Genomic DNA, 17,890 nt, shown 5'->3' with positions numbered 1-17,890 from the left:
CTCTCAGACTCTACTCAAATTGATATATATTAACTATAGGAAACAAAAAATATAAATCACTTATCTCCAGTAATCCCACCAACCCAGAGATAACTGCCGATACATTTTACAACATAGTAAGTTGTGCTTAACTTTTTTGGATCACAGCTCCCTTTGAAACTCTCATGAAATGATATATATATATATATTATTTATTTATTTATTTATATGTTTTATATATATATATATATTCCCAGTGGAGCAGGGAGCCTGATGCGGGGCTCGATCCCAGGACCCTGGGATCACACCCTGGGTCAAAGGCAGACGCTGAATGACTGAGCCACCCAGGTGTCCCAATTTTAGATTTCAAGTTATTAACACTTGATATATATTATGATACTTTGTTTTGTATCATTCTCTTTGTAATACGCCCTCCCTCTCCCCATTTAACACAAATAGGTAATAATTATCCTATATAATTGTTTCTACAGCATCAGTTTAATGTCTGCATTATAACTATTTACACTACATTAATATGTTATAGCTTATAACCTACCTCATTGTTAGAAATTTAAGTTTTTCCAGTTAGGGGCTATCATACATGCTCATTTCTGGTATATTACATATAGTGAATTATCCTAAAGGGATCAAATATGACAGTTATCTCATCAAATATACCTGACTGCTAGATTTCACTATCTGAAGGATAGGCAAAACAAACTCGGAAAACATTCTTCCAGATGTAAGTCACTGCATTTGGTAAGAACAGCTAAAATTTTACACTTTTCATTATTATCTTAACATGCATCTCCCAAACACCAGGCATAGTACCTTGTACCTCAGAATTATTCAAAACATATTTGACATAAAACATCTATTGTTTTTTTTCAGAAAAATTTTCAACTAAGAAATATGAAAAATTTCTGTGTATTAAGAATAAGTAGGAACCACAAAAATTTATGAATGTTCATAGCATACTATGTATTACATATCCTAATATAATTCCTATGAGCCAAAAGGTAGAAACACCCCAAATGTCCATCAACTGATGAATGGTTAAACAAAATGTGGTATTATCCAGGCAGGCTACAACACAGATAAATCTTGGCAGACGTTATGCTATATGAAAGAAGCCAGACCAAAAGGCCACATATTGTATGATTTCATTTATATGTATTACCCAGCATATGCAAATCTATAAAAACACAAAACGGAGTACTGGTTGCTAAAGCTGAGGGGAAGGATATATGGGGAATGGCTGGCCATTTAATAGGCATGGGGTTTCCCCTTTTTTTGGTGTGCAGTTCTGGAACTAGATAGTAATATATACAATACTGTGTAAGTACTATCAACCACTGAATTGTATACTTTCAAAGGATGAACTTTATGATTAATTTGCAGTATATCTCAAAGCTCTTAAAAACAGAGATTAAATATGGAAGAGCAAATTCAGATTAGTGGTTCATTTCCAAGGAAATGTAATATATAAAATGCATTTAAAAATAATGTACCAAATGTTATTACATAATTTCTCTTTCATGATTATAAAGATAACTTTAGATTTTGTTGGAGTTGAAGATTATAAGGATAAAAGTTATTTTCCCATACTGTAGCCAGAACAAAGGTAGCTGAGTAAACTCTGTGAAATACAAAACCACGTGAGTAGAAGTTACTTTGCAAAAAAAACCCCAAAAACCAAAAAACAAACAAAAAAACTATGTTAAACAAAAAAAAAATCCAGTTACTGGTAACTTCCAGTTACTTGGGAGTCAAAATAAGCGAAATCAAACTCTGAATCAAACACTCTACATTCTACCCATGCTAGACAAATTAATATTACCATGAGGTAAAGCAACGTATCTTGATAAAATCAACCAATTAATATGTCCGATCTCACACAACTCATTAAATTTCACTGTGCTTCAGTGTGCTCATTTGTAAAATGGGGATAATAATACATCTCCCTCATAAGGCTACCGAGAGAACTAACTGAATTAATGTATAAGGAAAGTACTTTGAATAGTATGGTACATAACAAATACCATATAAATCTTAGCTAACAATATTTATAGCATAGATAAAAATTCACAGATCCACAAGGAAACCATTAGATCCACAAAATGTACCGGTATCTCAATTATTTTTAAATTATCATTTTTTTGACATTCGCGCTCATTTGCCGATATCCATTAACCGGAAGAACCACAGCTGGAACATATAGCTATTGCATGTGTTATACCATTTGGTAAAATATAGAATATATTAATATAAAAATAAGACATTTTGAGAAGGAATAGATTTCCTTAGAAAACACATATAGTCCAAGAAGCCTGGTTTCTCTTCAGTTACTGTAAGATACATTTCGTCTTTAGTCGTAATTCTCACCTTTAAACAATTTGGCTGATTGTTTTGGTTTGATCCCTAACCAGCAAACCAAAGAAATTTCTTGTGACTCAGTGGTTCTCAAAACACATGTGCAATCAAACAAGAACTACTGGTTTTGAAACAATGGTTATAAAGAAAGTACCAATTAGTTGCAACATCTTAAATCTTTGCATGAAAATTTTCTGAATAAATTATTCACCTTCTCAACTTAAATAGGTTCTATTCAATTTCCTATGAAAGAGCCTAAGGATCAACTGACAACTAAAGGTTTGAACTTCTCTGTTTGATAGTTCAAAACAACAGATCTGAGAAAATATCTGAGATAGAAGTAATCTGAAGATACAGTATCTTTTAAAAGTGATCCATCTTTTTTTTTCCACATGAAGTGTAAAAAGGAGAGTTATCTGAAATCAAATGGGAAATTGTGACACCACATAGGAATGAATGGTTGCGGCTCACACTAAAGTCAGCTAGTAGATGTCCGAGGTGTGTGCTTTGTGTCTTCCTACATGGTTCAGTTGAGCTGGGTACAGTTTTCTGTGTGTTTCTGATGAACAAAATTGTGTATAAAGCAAACACAAAATTTGTGTTATGGTCAAATTGTTCCCTACTATATCCACTGGGACAAATTCGAGTTTCCAAAAACATGTATTAGAGCAGAACTGACTAGAAGAGAATGTTGTTGGCTCTCATGGAAAAGAACTGTAGTCACATTTTGTCCCTAACAAAGAATTGGGGGGCACCTGGTTGGCTCAGTTAGAATAGCATGCAACTTTTGATCTCAGGCCCATGTTCGGTGTATAGATTACTTAAATAAATAAAAATTTAAAAATAAAGAAATTATGGGTCCCCAAAGCAGTTATAATGAGTGTCTCTGGTATATTTATGCTGTACTTCATTGGAAGGGAGAAAAGAGACTAACTGCTCTGTTGATACCAGCCATTCTCTTTAAAACTTAAAAGATGAAGACAGTCCTGTTACATTAACTAAGGAGCAAACCAGAATGAAAAATCATACATCCATTATGCTCAGAGTCATACAAATAAAAAGCCTAAAAAAAAAGTGGAAGCAAAAAATAAAAATAATGTTAATAATGATTAACTTGGATGGTAGCGTTATGAGAGTGGACTTTTCCAATTCAAATCTTCAATAGTGAGGACTGCCTTTAAAAAGAAGAAAACAATTCTTAAATTGTATAAAAACTTTACCCTGATCGTTTTTAGTAAATGCAAAAAATTATAAGGGAAGAAAAGTCCTGATGAAGGTACACACATTATAGTTATAGAAAGAAGTACAATAATAACATGAACTACTACAGATTTGAAATAGGATTTTACACCTACATTTTAGCTAAGATAATGTTTATTCTTTCTAACATTCATATTCTGATGTGTCCGTGCTATTTATAAAAGCAAAACCTTGTGGCGCCTGGGTGGCTCAGTCGGTTAAACTTCAGACTCTTGATTCAGATCCAGCTCCTGTCAAGATCATGATCTAACTGACCTTGAGATCAAGCCCCTGGACAAGCTCAGTAGGGAGTCTGCTTCTCTCCCTCTCTCTCTATGCCCCTCCCCCCGCCACTTACTGGGGCACACACCTTCTCTCACTCTCACACTCTCTCAATTACATAAATAAATCCTTAAAATAAAAAATAAAAGCAAAACCTTGTAACATTTCCTCTCTTGTAACCTAACTAATACCTGCTCGGAGGGAATGTGGTGTAACAAAGGGTTCACTGAAACTAAAAAGCCTTTTTCCTCACTTTGGAAAGAAACCTGCCCCACAGCCTGATGGGATTATTATTGGGTAACGTAGGTGAAGGTGTTTTACATACCATTAAAAGCTACATAAATGTAACCTAATGTTAAGGTTACTAGAGGGGGAGAAGACTTAGAAACATTTATGACTGCATAATTACTTAATAAAATAATTAATACTGCATTAAATATATTTGTGAAAACAAAGGGACCAGTTAATTACTATGTGAGAATGATAAAACTTAGTATTTGTCTTAACTTGCTTCCCATATTTTTTAATCAGAGCCATTCCTGATGGCTGAATTACATACTTAAATAAAAATGGTAAATTTTACACCCTGGTTAATCCCGCCCTTTGCAAGTCATTTAGAACTGTCTTGCCTTTTTTTTTTTTTTAAGTGTATGGCAGTTTTACTTAGATATCACATCTAGTACGGTATCTACAAGGACACATCTAATAACCTGTCTTGCCTTTTTAAAAAAGCTTTATTTTAACCAATGCACTATAAACTTAAACAAAGCAAGCATATAAGAAAATCATACATTGAAAAAAAAACTACAAATATATGATACTGATTCATCTTTCCTAAACCTTGAGTTGCAGAAATTTCATGATTCCCACCTCTAAATAGTTTCTAAATATGTTTTTTTTTTAAGATTTTATTTATTTGAGAGAGAGAGAGCACAAGCAGGGGGGAGGGCAGAGGGAGAAGCAGACACCCCTCTAAGCAGGGAGCCCGATGTGGGGCTTGATCCTGGGACCCCGGGATCATGACCTGAGCCAAAGGCAGCCACTTAACGGACTGAGCCACCCAAGTGCCTCTAAATATGTTTTTAAAAAGGAAATTGGTCAATATATAAGAGATGCTCCAGATAAACAAGAGTTGAGTTAATAAAATACAGCCTAATTAAAGTGTTTAACAGACTCAATGCTCAAAAAGTACATTCTTGGTATTTGTAAGAAAAAATTAAATATTTAATTCGTAATTTGTAACAGCACACATACAAAACTAGCTTTGTGGGTTCTTGTATCCTCCAATGACTTTTTAAGAGTTTGTCTAGCTGTGTACAGTATAAGTTATTTGGTACACTGGAAACTTTCTAACATACGAGGCCAAATTTCTATTCTTTAGCCAGTCTTCCTTTTTTTAAGGCAGACACCCTCACGAAGAACATCCATTCTCTAGTCATTGCTACAACATGCTGACAGATTAATGAAAGTAATGAACTGTTGATATACAATTTAACAAATTCCTCTAGATAAGGAATTGATAATTTCAAATTAGATTCTAGATTTTGTTTTTATTTTTAGTTATTTTTCTTCTTTTTAAACAGTATCCAAACTACAAGTTGCTGTAAGTCAGTGAATTATGACTAGAAGCTTCAAAAATGTTTGTTTTATAACAGTATTAAACAGGGCTAAACCTTTGAAAGCTGAAAATTAACAAAACATGCTCTAGGTCATGAAAATTAAAAAAGTACTAATTAGGAACAGATCCTAAGTAAAATAATGGTCTGAAAAGCTTAAAAATAGAAACATACACGGTGGAAAACCAATCTTCTTCCTGATTTAACACAATGAAATGTAAATGAAGCTTTTGATGAGTATTTATAAGAAAACTATTCTCTTGTTGATTCTACTTAAAGAACACTAATCTGAAAAGTGTCAATTATAATTCAAGGTTTACTATTTAATAAGTAAATATTTATTCATTTATTAAGTTACTGAAGTTTATCTTTATCCCCAAACCAAAAACTAATGATAAAAATGTTTTTGGTTTGAGAATGTGGCCTGGAAATAAGCCAAATCAAAGCTATTTGACTAGCAATAATTTCTGGCAAAAGAAATGAGATTCTTTCCAGTTTAAGCTATTCATATTAAGTAAAAATTATTAAGTAATGTAGAAATATTAAACACTTAAAAGAATCACAGGTTTCATTATACCTAAATCAAAATTACTCAGAAATGAAAATTAAAACAGATACAGTAGAAACATATTAAGTTCACCTGAGACAATTTCACTTTCTTACGCAATCGTTGACTATTTTGGCCTTTTTACCTTTTTCTACTACTAGTAGATATTATGGCCCATAGTAAAAATTAAAAATTGAGTTTTGTTTACATGTAATAGTATTAAAATTAGAGCTCCTCTTAATCAATGTTTTATTTTAGATGGAATACAATAACCAATACTTTCAGCCAAACACTTCAAACTTTAACAAATAGAGGAAATCAAAGGTTTTATATGCATAAATTTTATGTAGACGGCACAAGCATGTGTGTTCTGGAGTCAGTTTGTCTTGAGTTCAAATCCCGACTCTGCTAATGACTAACCAGCCTCATACCCTAGTGAAGTTATTCTACCTCTTGAACCCCACTTCTCTCATCTACAAATGAAAGTAAACATTGTACCTACTGTACCTACTTTTTAAGATAACTGTGAGAATTGAATGAGATGGCTCAATGTAAGCACCTTGACATTTAAGCACTTGATAAGGTTTGCCATTATTCTATGATTATTAGCATATGTATGACCACATCTTCTATAACTTTTATGATGTGCCCAGGGGGAAAGGAAGCTAATAGCCCAAGCATCTCCGTTTAACAACTTCTCATATCTAATTCTGATTTTCTTCCTATACATGCACATACATACTCAAACACGTTTTCTGGTAAAAGCATTACTCATAATGTAAAAGACTTGGTATGGTCTGAATGTTCTGCATCCTCCCAAAATTCATATGTTGAAATCCTCATGTTCAGTGTGGTAGTATTACAAGGTGGAGCCCTTCAGAGGTCTTTTAGAGGTGCTTACGTCACAAAGGTAGAATCCTCATGGATGGAATTAGTGTTCTGATAAAAGCGATCTGAGAGAAGTCCTTGGCCCCTTCCACACCACAGTAAGGACAGAGCAAGAAGTTGTCAGTCTGCAACCCCAGAGATGGCCCTCACCAGAATCCGACCTTGCTGGCTCTCTGATCTCTGACTTCCAGCCTCCAGAATTATGAGAAAAGTAATTTCTGTCAAAGTCATCCCTTTCTATGGTGTTCTGTTATGGCAGCCAAGCTGACTAATAAAGGTAGTATACTTATATTTTCAATGTTCAAACACATATGAGAAAATGATTCTAAGTTTCTATTTTGCTCATCAGTTCCATACAAACGCATGGTATACAGTTTTCAAAGACAGCAGGGTATGTCAGAATAAGTCATGATCAAACAGAAATTATTACACTCCTGCCTACAATGTAATTTCTTAACAGCACAATATTAAGGTTTCTTATTTTTTGACAAGCTGTTTGAAACAGTTCTAGTTAGTTAAGCCATGGTCACACAGACATTACAGTCATGTCTACAATATGCTCTAAGTTAAATCTTAAGGAGTCTTACCTTTTATATCGGCCTGACACTGTTCTAGATGGGTCCTATAAAGCAAAAATAATGACATCAGTTTGGTGTGGTGCAAGAACACAATTCCACACTATATAAAACAGTTAATAATGTCTCATTTGGAAAGAAACTAATTTGGAACAAATACCAATGCTTTAAAAAACTGACAATGCTGGTCAAACAAAACAAGACCCTACAACTGATTTCTGGGACAAAACCAACCACTTTTAAAAAATTATATATATATATATAATTAAAATATATATATATATATATTTTTTTTAAGATTTTATTTATTTATTTGACAGAGAGAGAGACAGCCAGTGAGAGAAGGAACACAAGCAGGGGGAGTGGGAGAGGAATAAGCAAGCTCCCAGCAAAGCATGGAGCTCAATGCGGGGCTCGATCCCAGGACCCTGGGATCACACTTTGAGCCGAAGGTGGATGCTTAACAACTGAGCCACCCAGGCACCCCTAAAATTATACTTTTAATTTAGAAGATTTTTATAACTCAGAAAACTGAAAAAGGAAGCATCATTCATCAACCAATCAGCTTAAGTCATTTTGGAAGCCAATGAGCATTTAAAAACACAATTAGAATCAAACATATATCTACGATATATATGTATCTTCCCCTTCCACTTTTATGCCTTCAATTAAAAAAAAAAGATTCACCCCAAATACACATAATGATTAATGCTTATTTTAAAAGATAGCTAAAAATTAAAAGTAAGAAAGTACTCTTTATGCTGATTGCATGCTATCCAAAAGAAAGGTTGCTGAAAGTTAACATTAACCACTGGGATGAGGAAATTATTACCTTACAATTAATCAGGCATTTTGCTGTTCAATCTTTTATTTTTTTTTTTAAGATTTTATTTATTTATTTGAGAGAGAGAGCACCTGGGAGCAGGAGCGGGTGGGGGGGCACAAGGGGAGGGGGAGGAAAGGGAAAGAATCTCAAGCAGACTCAGTGCAGGGTTTGATCACTCCACCAGGATCATGACCTGAGCCGAAACCAAGGGTCAGACATTTAACCAACTGAGCCACTCAGGCGCCCCTGTTCAATCTTTTGGGGTTTTTTTGTTTTAAGATTTTATTATTCATTGAGAGAGAGAGAGAGAGAGAGAGAGAGAGAGAGACAGCAAGAAAGAGCATGAGTGGGGAGGAGAGGGAGAAGCAGGCTCCCTGATGAGCAGGGAGTCCCACGTAGGGCTTAATCACAGGACCCTAGGATCATGATGCCTAACCAACTGAGCCACCCAAGGGCCCCAACCCCTGTTCACTCTTTTAATAGCCCAGACTCTCCAAATATTTTTTGCAGTTTCATTTTAATAAAACCAGTCAAAATGAAATGAGTCATTTCTTCTAATTATCATTTATTCAAGAGAGATTCCACAGTTAAAGAATGCCCGATGCTAAAATCAGAGAATCCGCTCCCTTTATAAATAAGATGACCAGATTGTGGACTAAAACAGCAAATACTAATTGCATGGTGCAATAAATGTAGAACAAACAGTATAGCCAACCACATGGTTAAGAGTAAGATTAAGATCCAAGTTCCAACCAGACAGTCTTCAGTAGCTATGAAGCTATGGATAAGTTATTTAACTTCTATCGGTCTCAGTTTCTTCATCTCTAAAATAGGAATAACAATGTCTATGTTGTTGGATTATTGTGGGAATTAAAGGACATAATTGAGTTTAAAAAAATGCACAACTCCTTTACAATAGGCTTACAATTTAAATTTTGCAGCTAAGATTTTTTTTTTAAAGATTTTTTATTTATTTATTTGACAGAGATAGACAGCCAGCGAGAGAGGGAACACAAGCAGGGGGAGTGGGAGAGGATAAAGCAGGCTCCCAGTGGAGGAGCCCAATGTGGGACTAGATCCCAGAACGCTGGGATCACACCCCGAGTCGAAGACAGCTGCCTAACGACTGCGCTACCCAGGCGCCCCCTGCAGCTAAGATTTTTTTAACTGGGATCCAGAAAAATCTTTACCAATTTTTCTATGTGGACTTTTAGCAAATCTGTCTCAATTATTCCAAGTCAGTATATTCCCACCATTAGGACAGCCAAATCTACTTATTTAAATAAAAGTTTCTCAATTTTTCATGTCCGATATGTATCTTACTTTCTGGAAGATGGGGATTCCCACCTTTGATTCCTTTTCCCCCAAACCCCAGCTCAAATAGTATGCAATAAATATATACGGTCAATGTATGGAAATAACTTCCCTAGTAATCTGCCACTACAGAAAAGTACCACTTCGGAATTAACCAGTTGCAGAATGTAACCAGGTGACAGACAAAATACTAGAAGTGTCCGTATGTATGGGCTTGACCCCTTAACAGATTACCTCTGAGGAAGTTATGCTTTGACAGCTAGTTTAAAGACATTTTTAACTCTCCCCACCCTGGCATCAGCCGTTCTTACAGAAGGGAGTAACAAAGCCTAGCAAGTAAACTTGAGTTTCTTACCAGCTTGTATTAAAGTGGCAGTCCCTAAAGATGGGGCCGATGAATCTTTGTACTTTATACATCAAACATGTAAAACAAATCTCCTGTTTACAAAAATTTTTTTTTAAAGATTTTATTTATTTATTTGACAGACAGCCAGCGAGAGAGGGAACACAAGCAGGGGGACTGGGAGAGGAAGAAGCAGGCTCCCAGCGGAGAGGGAGCCCCATGCAGAGCCCGATCCCAGGACCCTGGGATCACCCCCTGAGCCGAAAGCGGACGCTTAACGACTGAGCCACCCAGGAGCCCCTACAAAAATATTTCTAATAATTAACAAAATATATATACTCTGTAAAATCTAGTTTTTAAGTTATTTTTATAACCATAATAGCTAGATTAAAATGTTTAATCACTATTTAGGTAAAGCAGAAATACTAAGCTTGTGTGTATCCAAAATACATTTTATTGAATGCAGATGATTATTATTTCATATGAAACTTTTACCCCTAAATTTTCACAAACAGTACTCAACTAACATTTTATAAAGGTTTTCATTCATAAATTTCCCTAATTTTACTCTACATGAACTAAAACTAAGATATAACATTAAATGATGTCCGTCGAAATATGCATTAGAAAAAAATGTTAATGCCACAGGTTCCAAAACAACACTTCTCTCCCAGTTTGGTTATAACTGAAATATGTGAAAACATGACATCAGCTTGATTGCCCAGACTACCTTTTACTGAAATGGAGTAAGCAGAATTGCTAAATGAGAATAGCTTTTATTGGATTTACTAATTTGTGGGTTACTGATAAACTGATTGAAATGATATGAACAACACTGCAATAAATAATATTTATTATTTATTTATTAATAATATTTATATTTATGAAGCTTAACATAGGCATTTTCCTGAATATGGTAAAACCTGGAGTAATACAGATTTAGAGCACAATTTTAACAAATATAGAAATGTGAAATGAAGGCTGTTTTCAGCAACACTATAGTGGCATTATACTAATTTTATCCTTTGGCCCAATTACCAATGACTTAAGTATCAGAGAAGTTTCTAGTTAAGTTTACTAATAGGAAGTTACGGAATATCAGTTTTCCATATTTCTTACAGCTTTTTTTTTAAACTAGTCACTTAAAACATATCTTAATTAAGTTTCACACAGCATTTTCTATACAGCTAGCATAGAAATGGGTAAAATAAGAACTCTGATCAAATCATTTCATGTTCATGTCCAAGATGTGCAAACAATTAGAATTTAAGCTTATTTCTATGTAACTACTATTTCTATAGTGAAGATTCTGAAGCAGACAGAAGACACTTAAGCTTATTCTTTATTGGTAGATTTAAATATGGTCTTTTATTAGATTATATATTCTATAGCTAATAGATGTTATTTCACAGTAAATCTAATAATCAAATTACATTCCTTAACAATGGAATGTTCCCCAAAATGGATAGACTATATTAGTATAAGAACTAGTATTAGAAGAAAATAGGAGGAGTGGTAGTCTGCTTCTCATGTGCATTCAAAATGGTCAATTACAGATGTTTAAAGTGATTTCTAAACTCTTGCCAAAAAGAGAAAATTGGGCATTTCTTAAATGAGAAATATTAGATAGAAAAAGCAAAGTCAACCTCTATAGTGCTGTAAGAGTCTCTTATAATTTTAAGGAAAATGCTTGATGTTTTTACACATTAAATACACAAATATAAACTTCGCCTCAGATTTGTTAACTAGAAACCTCTATAGTTCTGTTGCAACAAAGACTTCCAAGCAAAGGATGAACCACTCAATAATTACTATACCTGTTAAAGTTGACAACTGTATTCTAAATGGGCACAGGAGGTAGGAGAAATACCAGTATCACTGAAACCACTTATAAAACTACAACTGCTAAGAGTGACATTGGTCTTAAAAGTTTCAAAGACTATGTAATTGGATCTTCCAATAACCCCAAAGCCTGTTATATAACTGATTAAAATATACTTTGCCTGAAATAATCTTCCTTGCAATGGGATGGTTTATATTACTAAAGGGAGGGGGAAAGACCTATATAGCACTTAGAAAATGTTGGCAAGGCACAAACTGTTTTGTGTAAGTTTAAATAAGACATTCTGCTTTAGTCAAGCTTAGAATGGTCAATAAGGAAATCCCACGAATTGTCTTTACAGGTGCAGTGGCAGATCAGAACTTGTAAAGTATAAACAAATATAAAAGCATAAGTGAAATAAGATCAGAGTAATACAATACCAGCTAAATATAGCAAAATAATACTGAAGTTATTCAAATAAACTACTGATAAAGCCACAGACCTCAATAAAATTATGGCATAACACGCTAACTGGCCCTCAGGACTAACTTAAACTACCTCTACTGGTAGACATAATGTAGCAAGATACACTGCTGAAGATGAATGCAGAACAAAATATCTGCAATGTATAACTGAAAAATACCTAAGAAAATGAAAAACAAAACAAGAACTTTACCAAATTAACAAAGATTAAAAAAGGAAAAACTCATCATTCCCCGTCCTTTCTGAATGATTCAGTCCTAAAGCCATTAGGTGGGGCAGAGCTAGATGGGGAGGAAACACAGTGGCCCAAACCAGGGTATCAGAGTAGTGGAGCCCTACATGAAGAAGAGCTGCCTGGCATAGAGAATCAGAGTCCAAGCAAACTGAAGAACATCCATACAGTAGGGGGACAGCATTTGGCCTGAGATATCAGAGCCAGAGCAGAAATGAGTGTGTCTACAAAGCAGGAAAGGGAAGGGAGACTATCAGTCCTGAGACAATGTCAGAAAGGGAGTCCCATGTAGGCGACATCAAGAGGCCCAAGCAGGGTGTGATGGTCATTCATTCAGGAGGGTGGCACAGAACAGAGTTTTAGAGCCCCAGAAGGGTAAAGAAAGCAGCATGGCATGGGGAGTTTGCAGCCCTTGAAGAGAGATGAACAGGGATGATGTGCCAGAGCCCAAACGGGATGAAGAGAGTGTCCACAGTGAGTAGTACTCTGTCTTGGAGGTGTCAAAACCCAATTAGGTTAATGAAGGGTCTCCAACGAGAAGCAATCCAGCATGACGTCTCACAGTCTGAACATGAACCAAGACCCTACGAAGAGCAGCCTATCACAGCATGACAGAAGCTAACCAGTGTAACGAGGGAATCCCAGGGTGTGGGGTTGGGGAGGGGGGTGTGATCCAGTGTAGGGAGTCACAATTCCAGGACATCCTATAGCCTTGCATGGGATGCCCAAGCCTGAAAAGGGTCAGCAAATGTTCATGCACAAAGAAAGCCAACATGGAATGTCAGAACCGGCTTGTGGTGAGGAGGGTATAAATATGGGGAAGGAGTGGCAAAGGGAGATAGGTTACATAGAAGGGAACTGAACAAATAAGAAAACATTAAGGATAATGGGAAACAAGTTTCTCAATGTCACAAAAGGGAGTTACAACTACTAGAAAAAAACCCTGTAGGATGAGATTAGATTGGAAGTTATCAGTATAAATTAGTTTCAGTATCTACATAGATGTAGGAAGGTAGGCAGACAGAAGACAGATATATTTTGGAGGTCTATACACAGAGAGGGACCAGGAATGGTGACATTTCAGTAACATAAACATACCTACAGCCCAGACCGTGGCTTCCAATTACTTTCCAGTAAAAGGAATCAGAGCTCCTTAGCTTCTTAAAGAAATGGCTGCTTCCAACATTGGAGTAGAAAGTTAAAGATGAGCCTGTAACATCATATTATGCCAAGAAATACTCCAAGAATGATCGAGATGCGGCAAAGGATACAAAAGCTCAAAAGTTTCCACTGGCAAAATCTGGGATAATTTGAACATCAAAATAAATAATAATGGTGTGGTAGGCAAAATAATGACCCTCAAAAATGTCTATGTCCTAATCCCTGTAACCTTCGAACATATTAGGTTATATGGCAAAGGGAAATTAAGGTTGCTTATCAACAACCCTAAATAGGGAGATTATCCTAGATTATCTGATGGGCCCAATGTAATCACAAGAGTCATTATAACTGGAAGACAGAGGCAGAAGGTCAGAGGGAGATACGACTAAGAAGAAAGGTCTGAATGACAAGCTGGAGGAAGTACTCAACCCACCCTTGCAGGCTTTGATGGAAGAAGGAGGGCCATATGCCAAAGAATGTGGGTAGCCACTAGGAGCTGCAAAAGGCAAGGAAATGGATTCTCCCCCAGAGCCTCCAAAAAGGAATGCAGTCCTGATTTTTGCCTTTGAAGCCTTTAGTTTTAGTCCTTGATTTTAGCCAATGAGACCAGTGTTGGACTTCCAATTTACAAAACTGTTAAGATGATAAATTTGTGCTGTTTTTAAGACAACAAATTTGTAGTTATTCGTTACAGTAGCAATAGAAAACTAATACAGATGGTAACAGGGTATAACCCATCAGATAAAATAGGGAATAGTGAGCCAATAGATATACAGATAAAAACACAGAAAGATGATAAATATAAATAAAGTTTGATGGGGATTAAGATATCTACATGGTTCAAAGCATTTATCCACAAAATACTTTTTTTTTTTTTTCTGTTAAAGGATTTCATGTGATCAGCAGTTCTACAAAATACTTATTAAGAAAGGAAAAGTGAAGCCTGGAAAAAACCACCTTAATCACATGACCAGAGTGATCAGCAGCAGCAACGGGACAAATTACAATTATGTGTCACCTGATAGGATACACAATGAGAAGAATATAGCATCAATTCTGTGATATTCCTGACAAAGATCTATAACCTGAATCTAATTAGAAGTATCAGGTAACCCAAACTGAAGACATATCATAAAATAACTGCCCTATAATCTTTTAAAGTGGGAAGATTAAGAAATTTATTTATTTTTTAAAAGATTTAATTAATTAATTAATTTATCCATCTGACAGAGAGAGAGAGAGCACAGCAGGGGGAGCGGCAGGCAGAGGGAGAAGGAGAAGCAGGCTCCCCACCAAGCAGGGAGCCCAATGTGGAGCTCCATCCCACAGTCCTGGGATCATGACATGAGCCAAAGGCAGAAGCTTAACCGACTGAGTCATCAAGGTGCCCCAAGAAAAGAAATTTAAAGAGACTGCTTCAGATTAAAGGAAACTAAAGAGATAACAGCAACTAAATGCAACACCTGATTCTGAATGAGATCCTTGTGTTATACTTTTTTTTATATATATTTTTTATTTATTTGACAGAGAGACAGCCAGCCAGCAAGAGAGGGAACACAAGTAGGGGGAGTGGGAGAGGAAGAAGCAGGCTCCCAGCAGAAGAGCCTGATGCGCGGCTTGATCCCAGAACGCTGGGATCACGCCCTGAGCCGAAGGCAGATGCTTAATGACTGCGCCACCAAGGCACCCCTTCTGTTACACTTTAGAACATCGCCAGGACAACTGGTGAAACCTGAATAAGGTCTAAGTATCAGATGGCAAGAATGTGTTGTTTTTAATTTTCTATTTTTAACAGCCATGTTGTGGTTACGTAGGAAACTGTTTGTAGAAAATACCCCGTAAAGGGAAGAAAGGCTTTCCTTTCTGTCTGGTGGCAGCCACCAGCTCAAAGGTAAGCCAAGATGGGCACTTACCAGTCCATCCAGGAGCTACGGAGGAAGAAGCAGTTTGCTATATAAGGCACTTTCTTCTCAGGGTGCACTGCTGGGAGTACGGCCAGCTCTCTGCGCGCCACAGGGTCCCAGCCCAACCCGGCCCAAAAAAGCGCACAGACTAGGGTACAAGGCCAAGCAAAGTTATGTCATATATAGGATTGGTAATGCAATGTGGTGGCCACAAATGCCCAGTCCTTAAGGGTGTGACCTATGGCAAGCTTGTCCACCGTGGTGTTAACTGGCTAAAGTTTGCCCAAAGCCTTCAGTCTGTTGCACACAGCTTCATTGATCCATTCCATAAAGCTATCAAAAGAAATCCTGACACCCAGTGGATCACCAAATCAGTTCACAAGCACAGGGAGATTAAGGGCTGACATCTGCAGGACAAGAACGTGGCCTTGGAAAGGGTCACAAGTTTTACCACACTACAGGTAGTTCTCAATGTGTGGCATAGAGAAGATGCAATACTCTCTAGTTCCGCCATTACTACTAATATAAGTAATGTTTGTAAAATTAAAAGTGTTTGTAAAATTAAAAGTTAATGTTTGTAAAATTAAAAGTGTAAAATTAAAAGTCTGTTAAAATTAGTTGTCTGCAGAATGTTCCATGAATGCACTGTCGAATTATGAAAGTTAAAGTGCAATAACGTTTTAAGACTATAAGTGGTGGTACATCTTGTTTCTTGTAAGATAAATGCTTTTATCTTTGCTTTACCTTATTAGGGAGTTTATATGTCAGTGTTTAAAATGCTATTTGGTATAACACGTATAATAGAAATTCTGTAAAAGTGGAATGCAGAAGCTAGCCATGTAGACTTGCTGGTGCATGTAATGAAACCTACAGCTTCACTGAGATGATGTAATGCTCTGCTGGTTTACTCTCAAATGGCTATTTTTAGGGGTTTGGTAAGAACACACTTTTTAAAATTGGATTTTGTTTGGAAATGTGAAGAATATCTTAATCTTTTATATATAAATATAAATATATATAATATATATATGTAAAATCATATGCAGAATAATAAAGTTAACTGGGGTCCACATTTTTATGTTTAATCCAATATTCCATTTATGAACTCCTGCTTCTGAAAGAAGAGTTTTAAAAAATGCCACCATTTTTAGGAGAATTGAATAAGCTCGTTCCAAGAGGGTTCTCTTGCAAATCAAAGCAAATTCTGCTTAACCTAAGCAAAATTGCCTCGGTCTCCACAGTACCATTGAAGTTCCTATAAAAGATGGAGGCTCCTGGTTCTATCACACAACCCTATGGGATCTGTAGAACACTGAATTTCATACGAAACAGTCAGTAATGGTATTTACACTGGTGTATATTAAAACTGATGGAAACTGAACATTAAGTAAATGAGAAGAATTTACCTTAAGATTTGTAAGCTAGTAACTAATGCTAAGATTGGGAAACTGGTGGCTATCCAGACCACCTCTTAAGTTGAGGATAAAAAATTAAAGGTGGCTTTAATCATAATTTTAAAAAAGAAAAAACAGTAAAGTACTAAGGTTAATAGGGCATGAGATAACCAACTCATTCTCAAACAATTTAGGGGCCAAAATTCTTGGTATAGTACTTAACTTTTCATTAAGATTGAGATTGTTTTAAAAGAAAAATCAATAAATAAATCAAATAAAAAACAAAAGAAACATAATCAATGCCCTCCCACAAAATGCCACTGATTATATAAACTGATAGGCCTTTTTTCTTAAGTAACTTAGGCAATATGTATCAGAGATCTTTTAAATCCTTAAAATCCTTTATGTTTTTTAGCCCAATAAGCTTATCCCTGGAAATCTGGCCAAATAATTCAAAACACAACCAGGTTTAGTCTATACAGATTTAATTCTACTATTATTTACAATAGTAAAAAATTTTAACCACTGAGGATTTCCATTAATGAGAAATTTGTGTTAACTACTATACACATTAAAAAAGGATAAATAATCTAAAGTTGAACAAAAAGTTTAACGTTTATCATTTTTTCTTTTACATGTATCCTTATATTTTAAAGTTCATTTAAGATTTTATTTATTTATTTGAGAAAGAGAGTGAGAGAGAGCACTTACAAGCAGGAGGAAGAGCAGAGGCAGAGGGAGAAGTAGGCTCCCACTGAGTAGGGAGCCCTACACAGGGCTTGATCCCAGGACCCTGAGATTATGACCTGAGCCAAAGGCAGATGCTTTCTGAGACACCTAGGGGTCCCAACAAGTATCTTTACATTTTAAAAATAACAGCTCTTTTTCTAAAAGCCATTGCTGCCTGGTGCT

General features: G+C 35.8%; 1 protein-coding gene and 1 pseudogene across 2 annotated transcripts in view; one reads left to right on the top strand and one right to left on the bottom strand.

Annotated features, from left to right (window-relative positions):
* PAWR (pro-apoptotic WT1 regulator) overlaps positions 1–17,890 on the bottom strand; it is a 122,579-nt gene that overhangs the window by 25,909 nt on the left and 78,780 nt on the right. For both annotated transcript variants that reach the window (XM_044384568.3, XM_026499972.4), the window contains exon 3: positions 7,512–7,546. In XM_044384568.3, coding sequence (XP_044240503.1) covers positions 7,512–7,546 — 35 coding nt within the window. The remainder of the gene's footprint in view (positions 1–7,511; positions 7,547–17,890) is intronic.
* LOC113256226 (60S ribosomal protein L15-like) lies at positions 15,582–16,089 on the top strand (annotated as a pseudogene).

The sequence above is a fragment of the Ursus arctos genome, unplaced genomic scaffold (assembly GCF_023065955.2).
Source record: "Ursus arctos isolate Adak ecotype North America unplaced genomic scaffold, UrsArc2.0 scaffold_21, whole genome shotgun sequence".
In the NCBI taxonomy this organism is placed as follows: domain Eukaryota; kingdom Metazoa; phylum Chordata; class Mammalia; order Carnivora; family Ursidae; genus Ursus; species Ursus arctos.
This window is presented reverse-complemented; position numbering and strand designations above follow the sequence as displayed.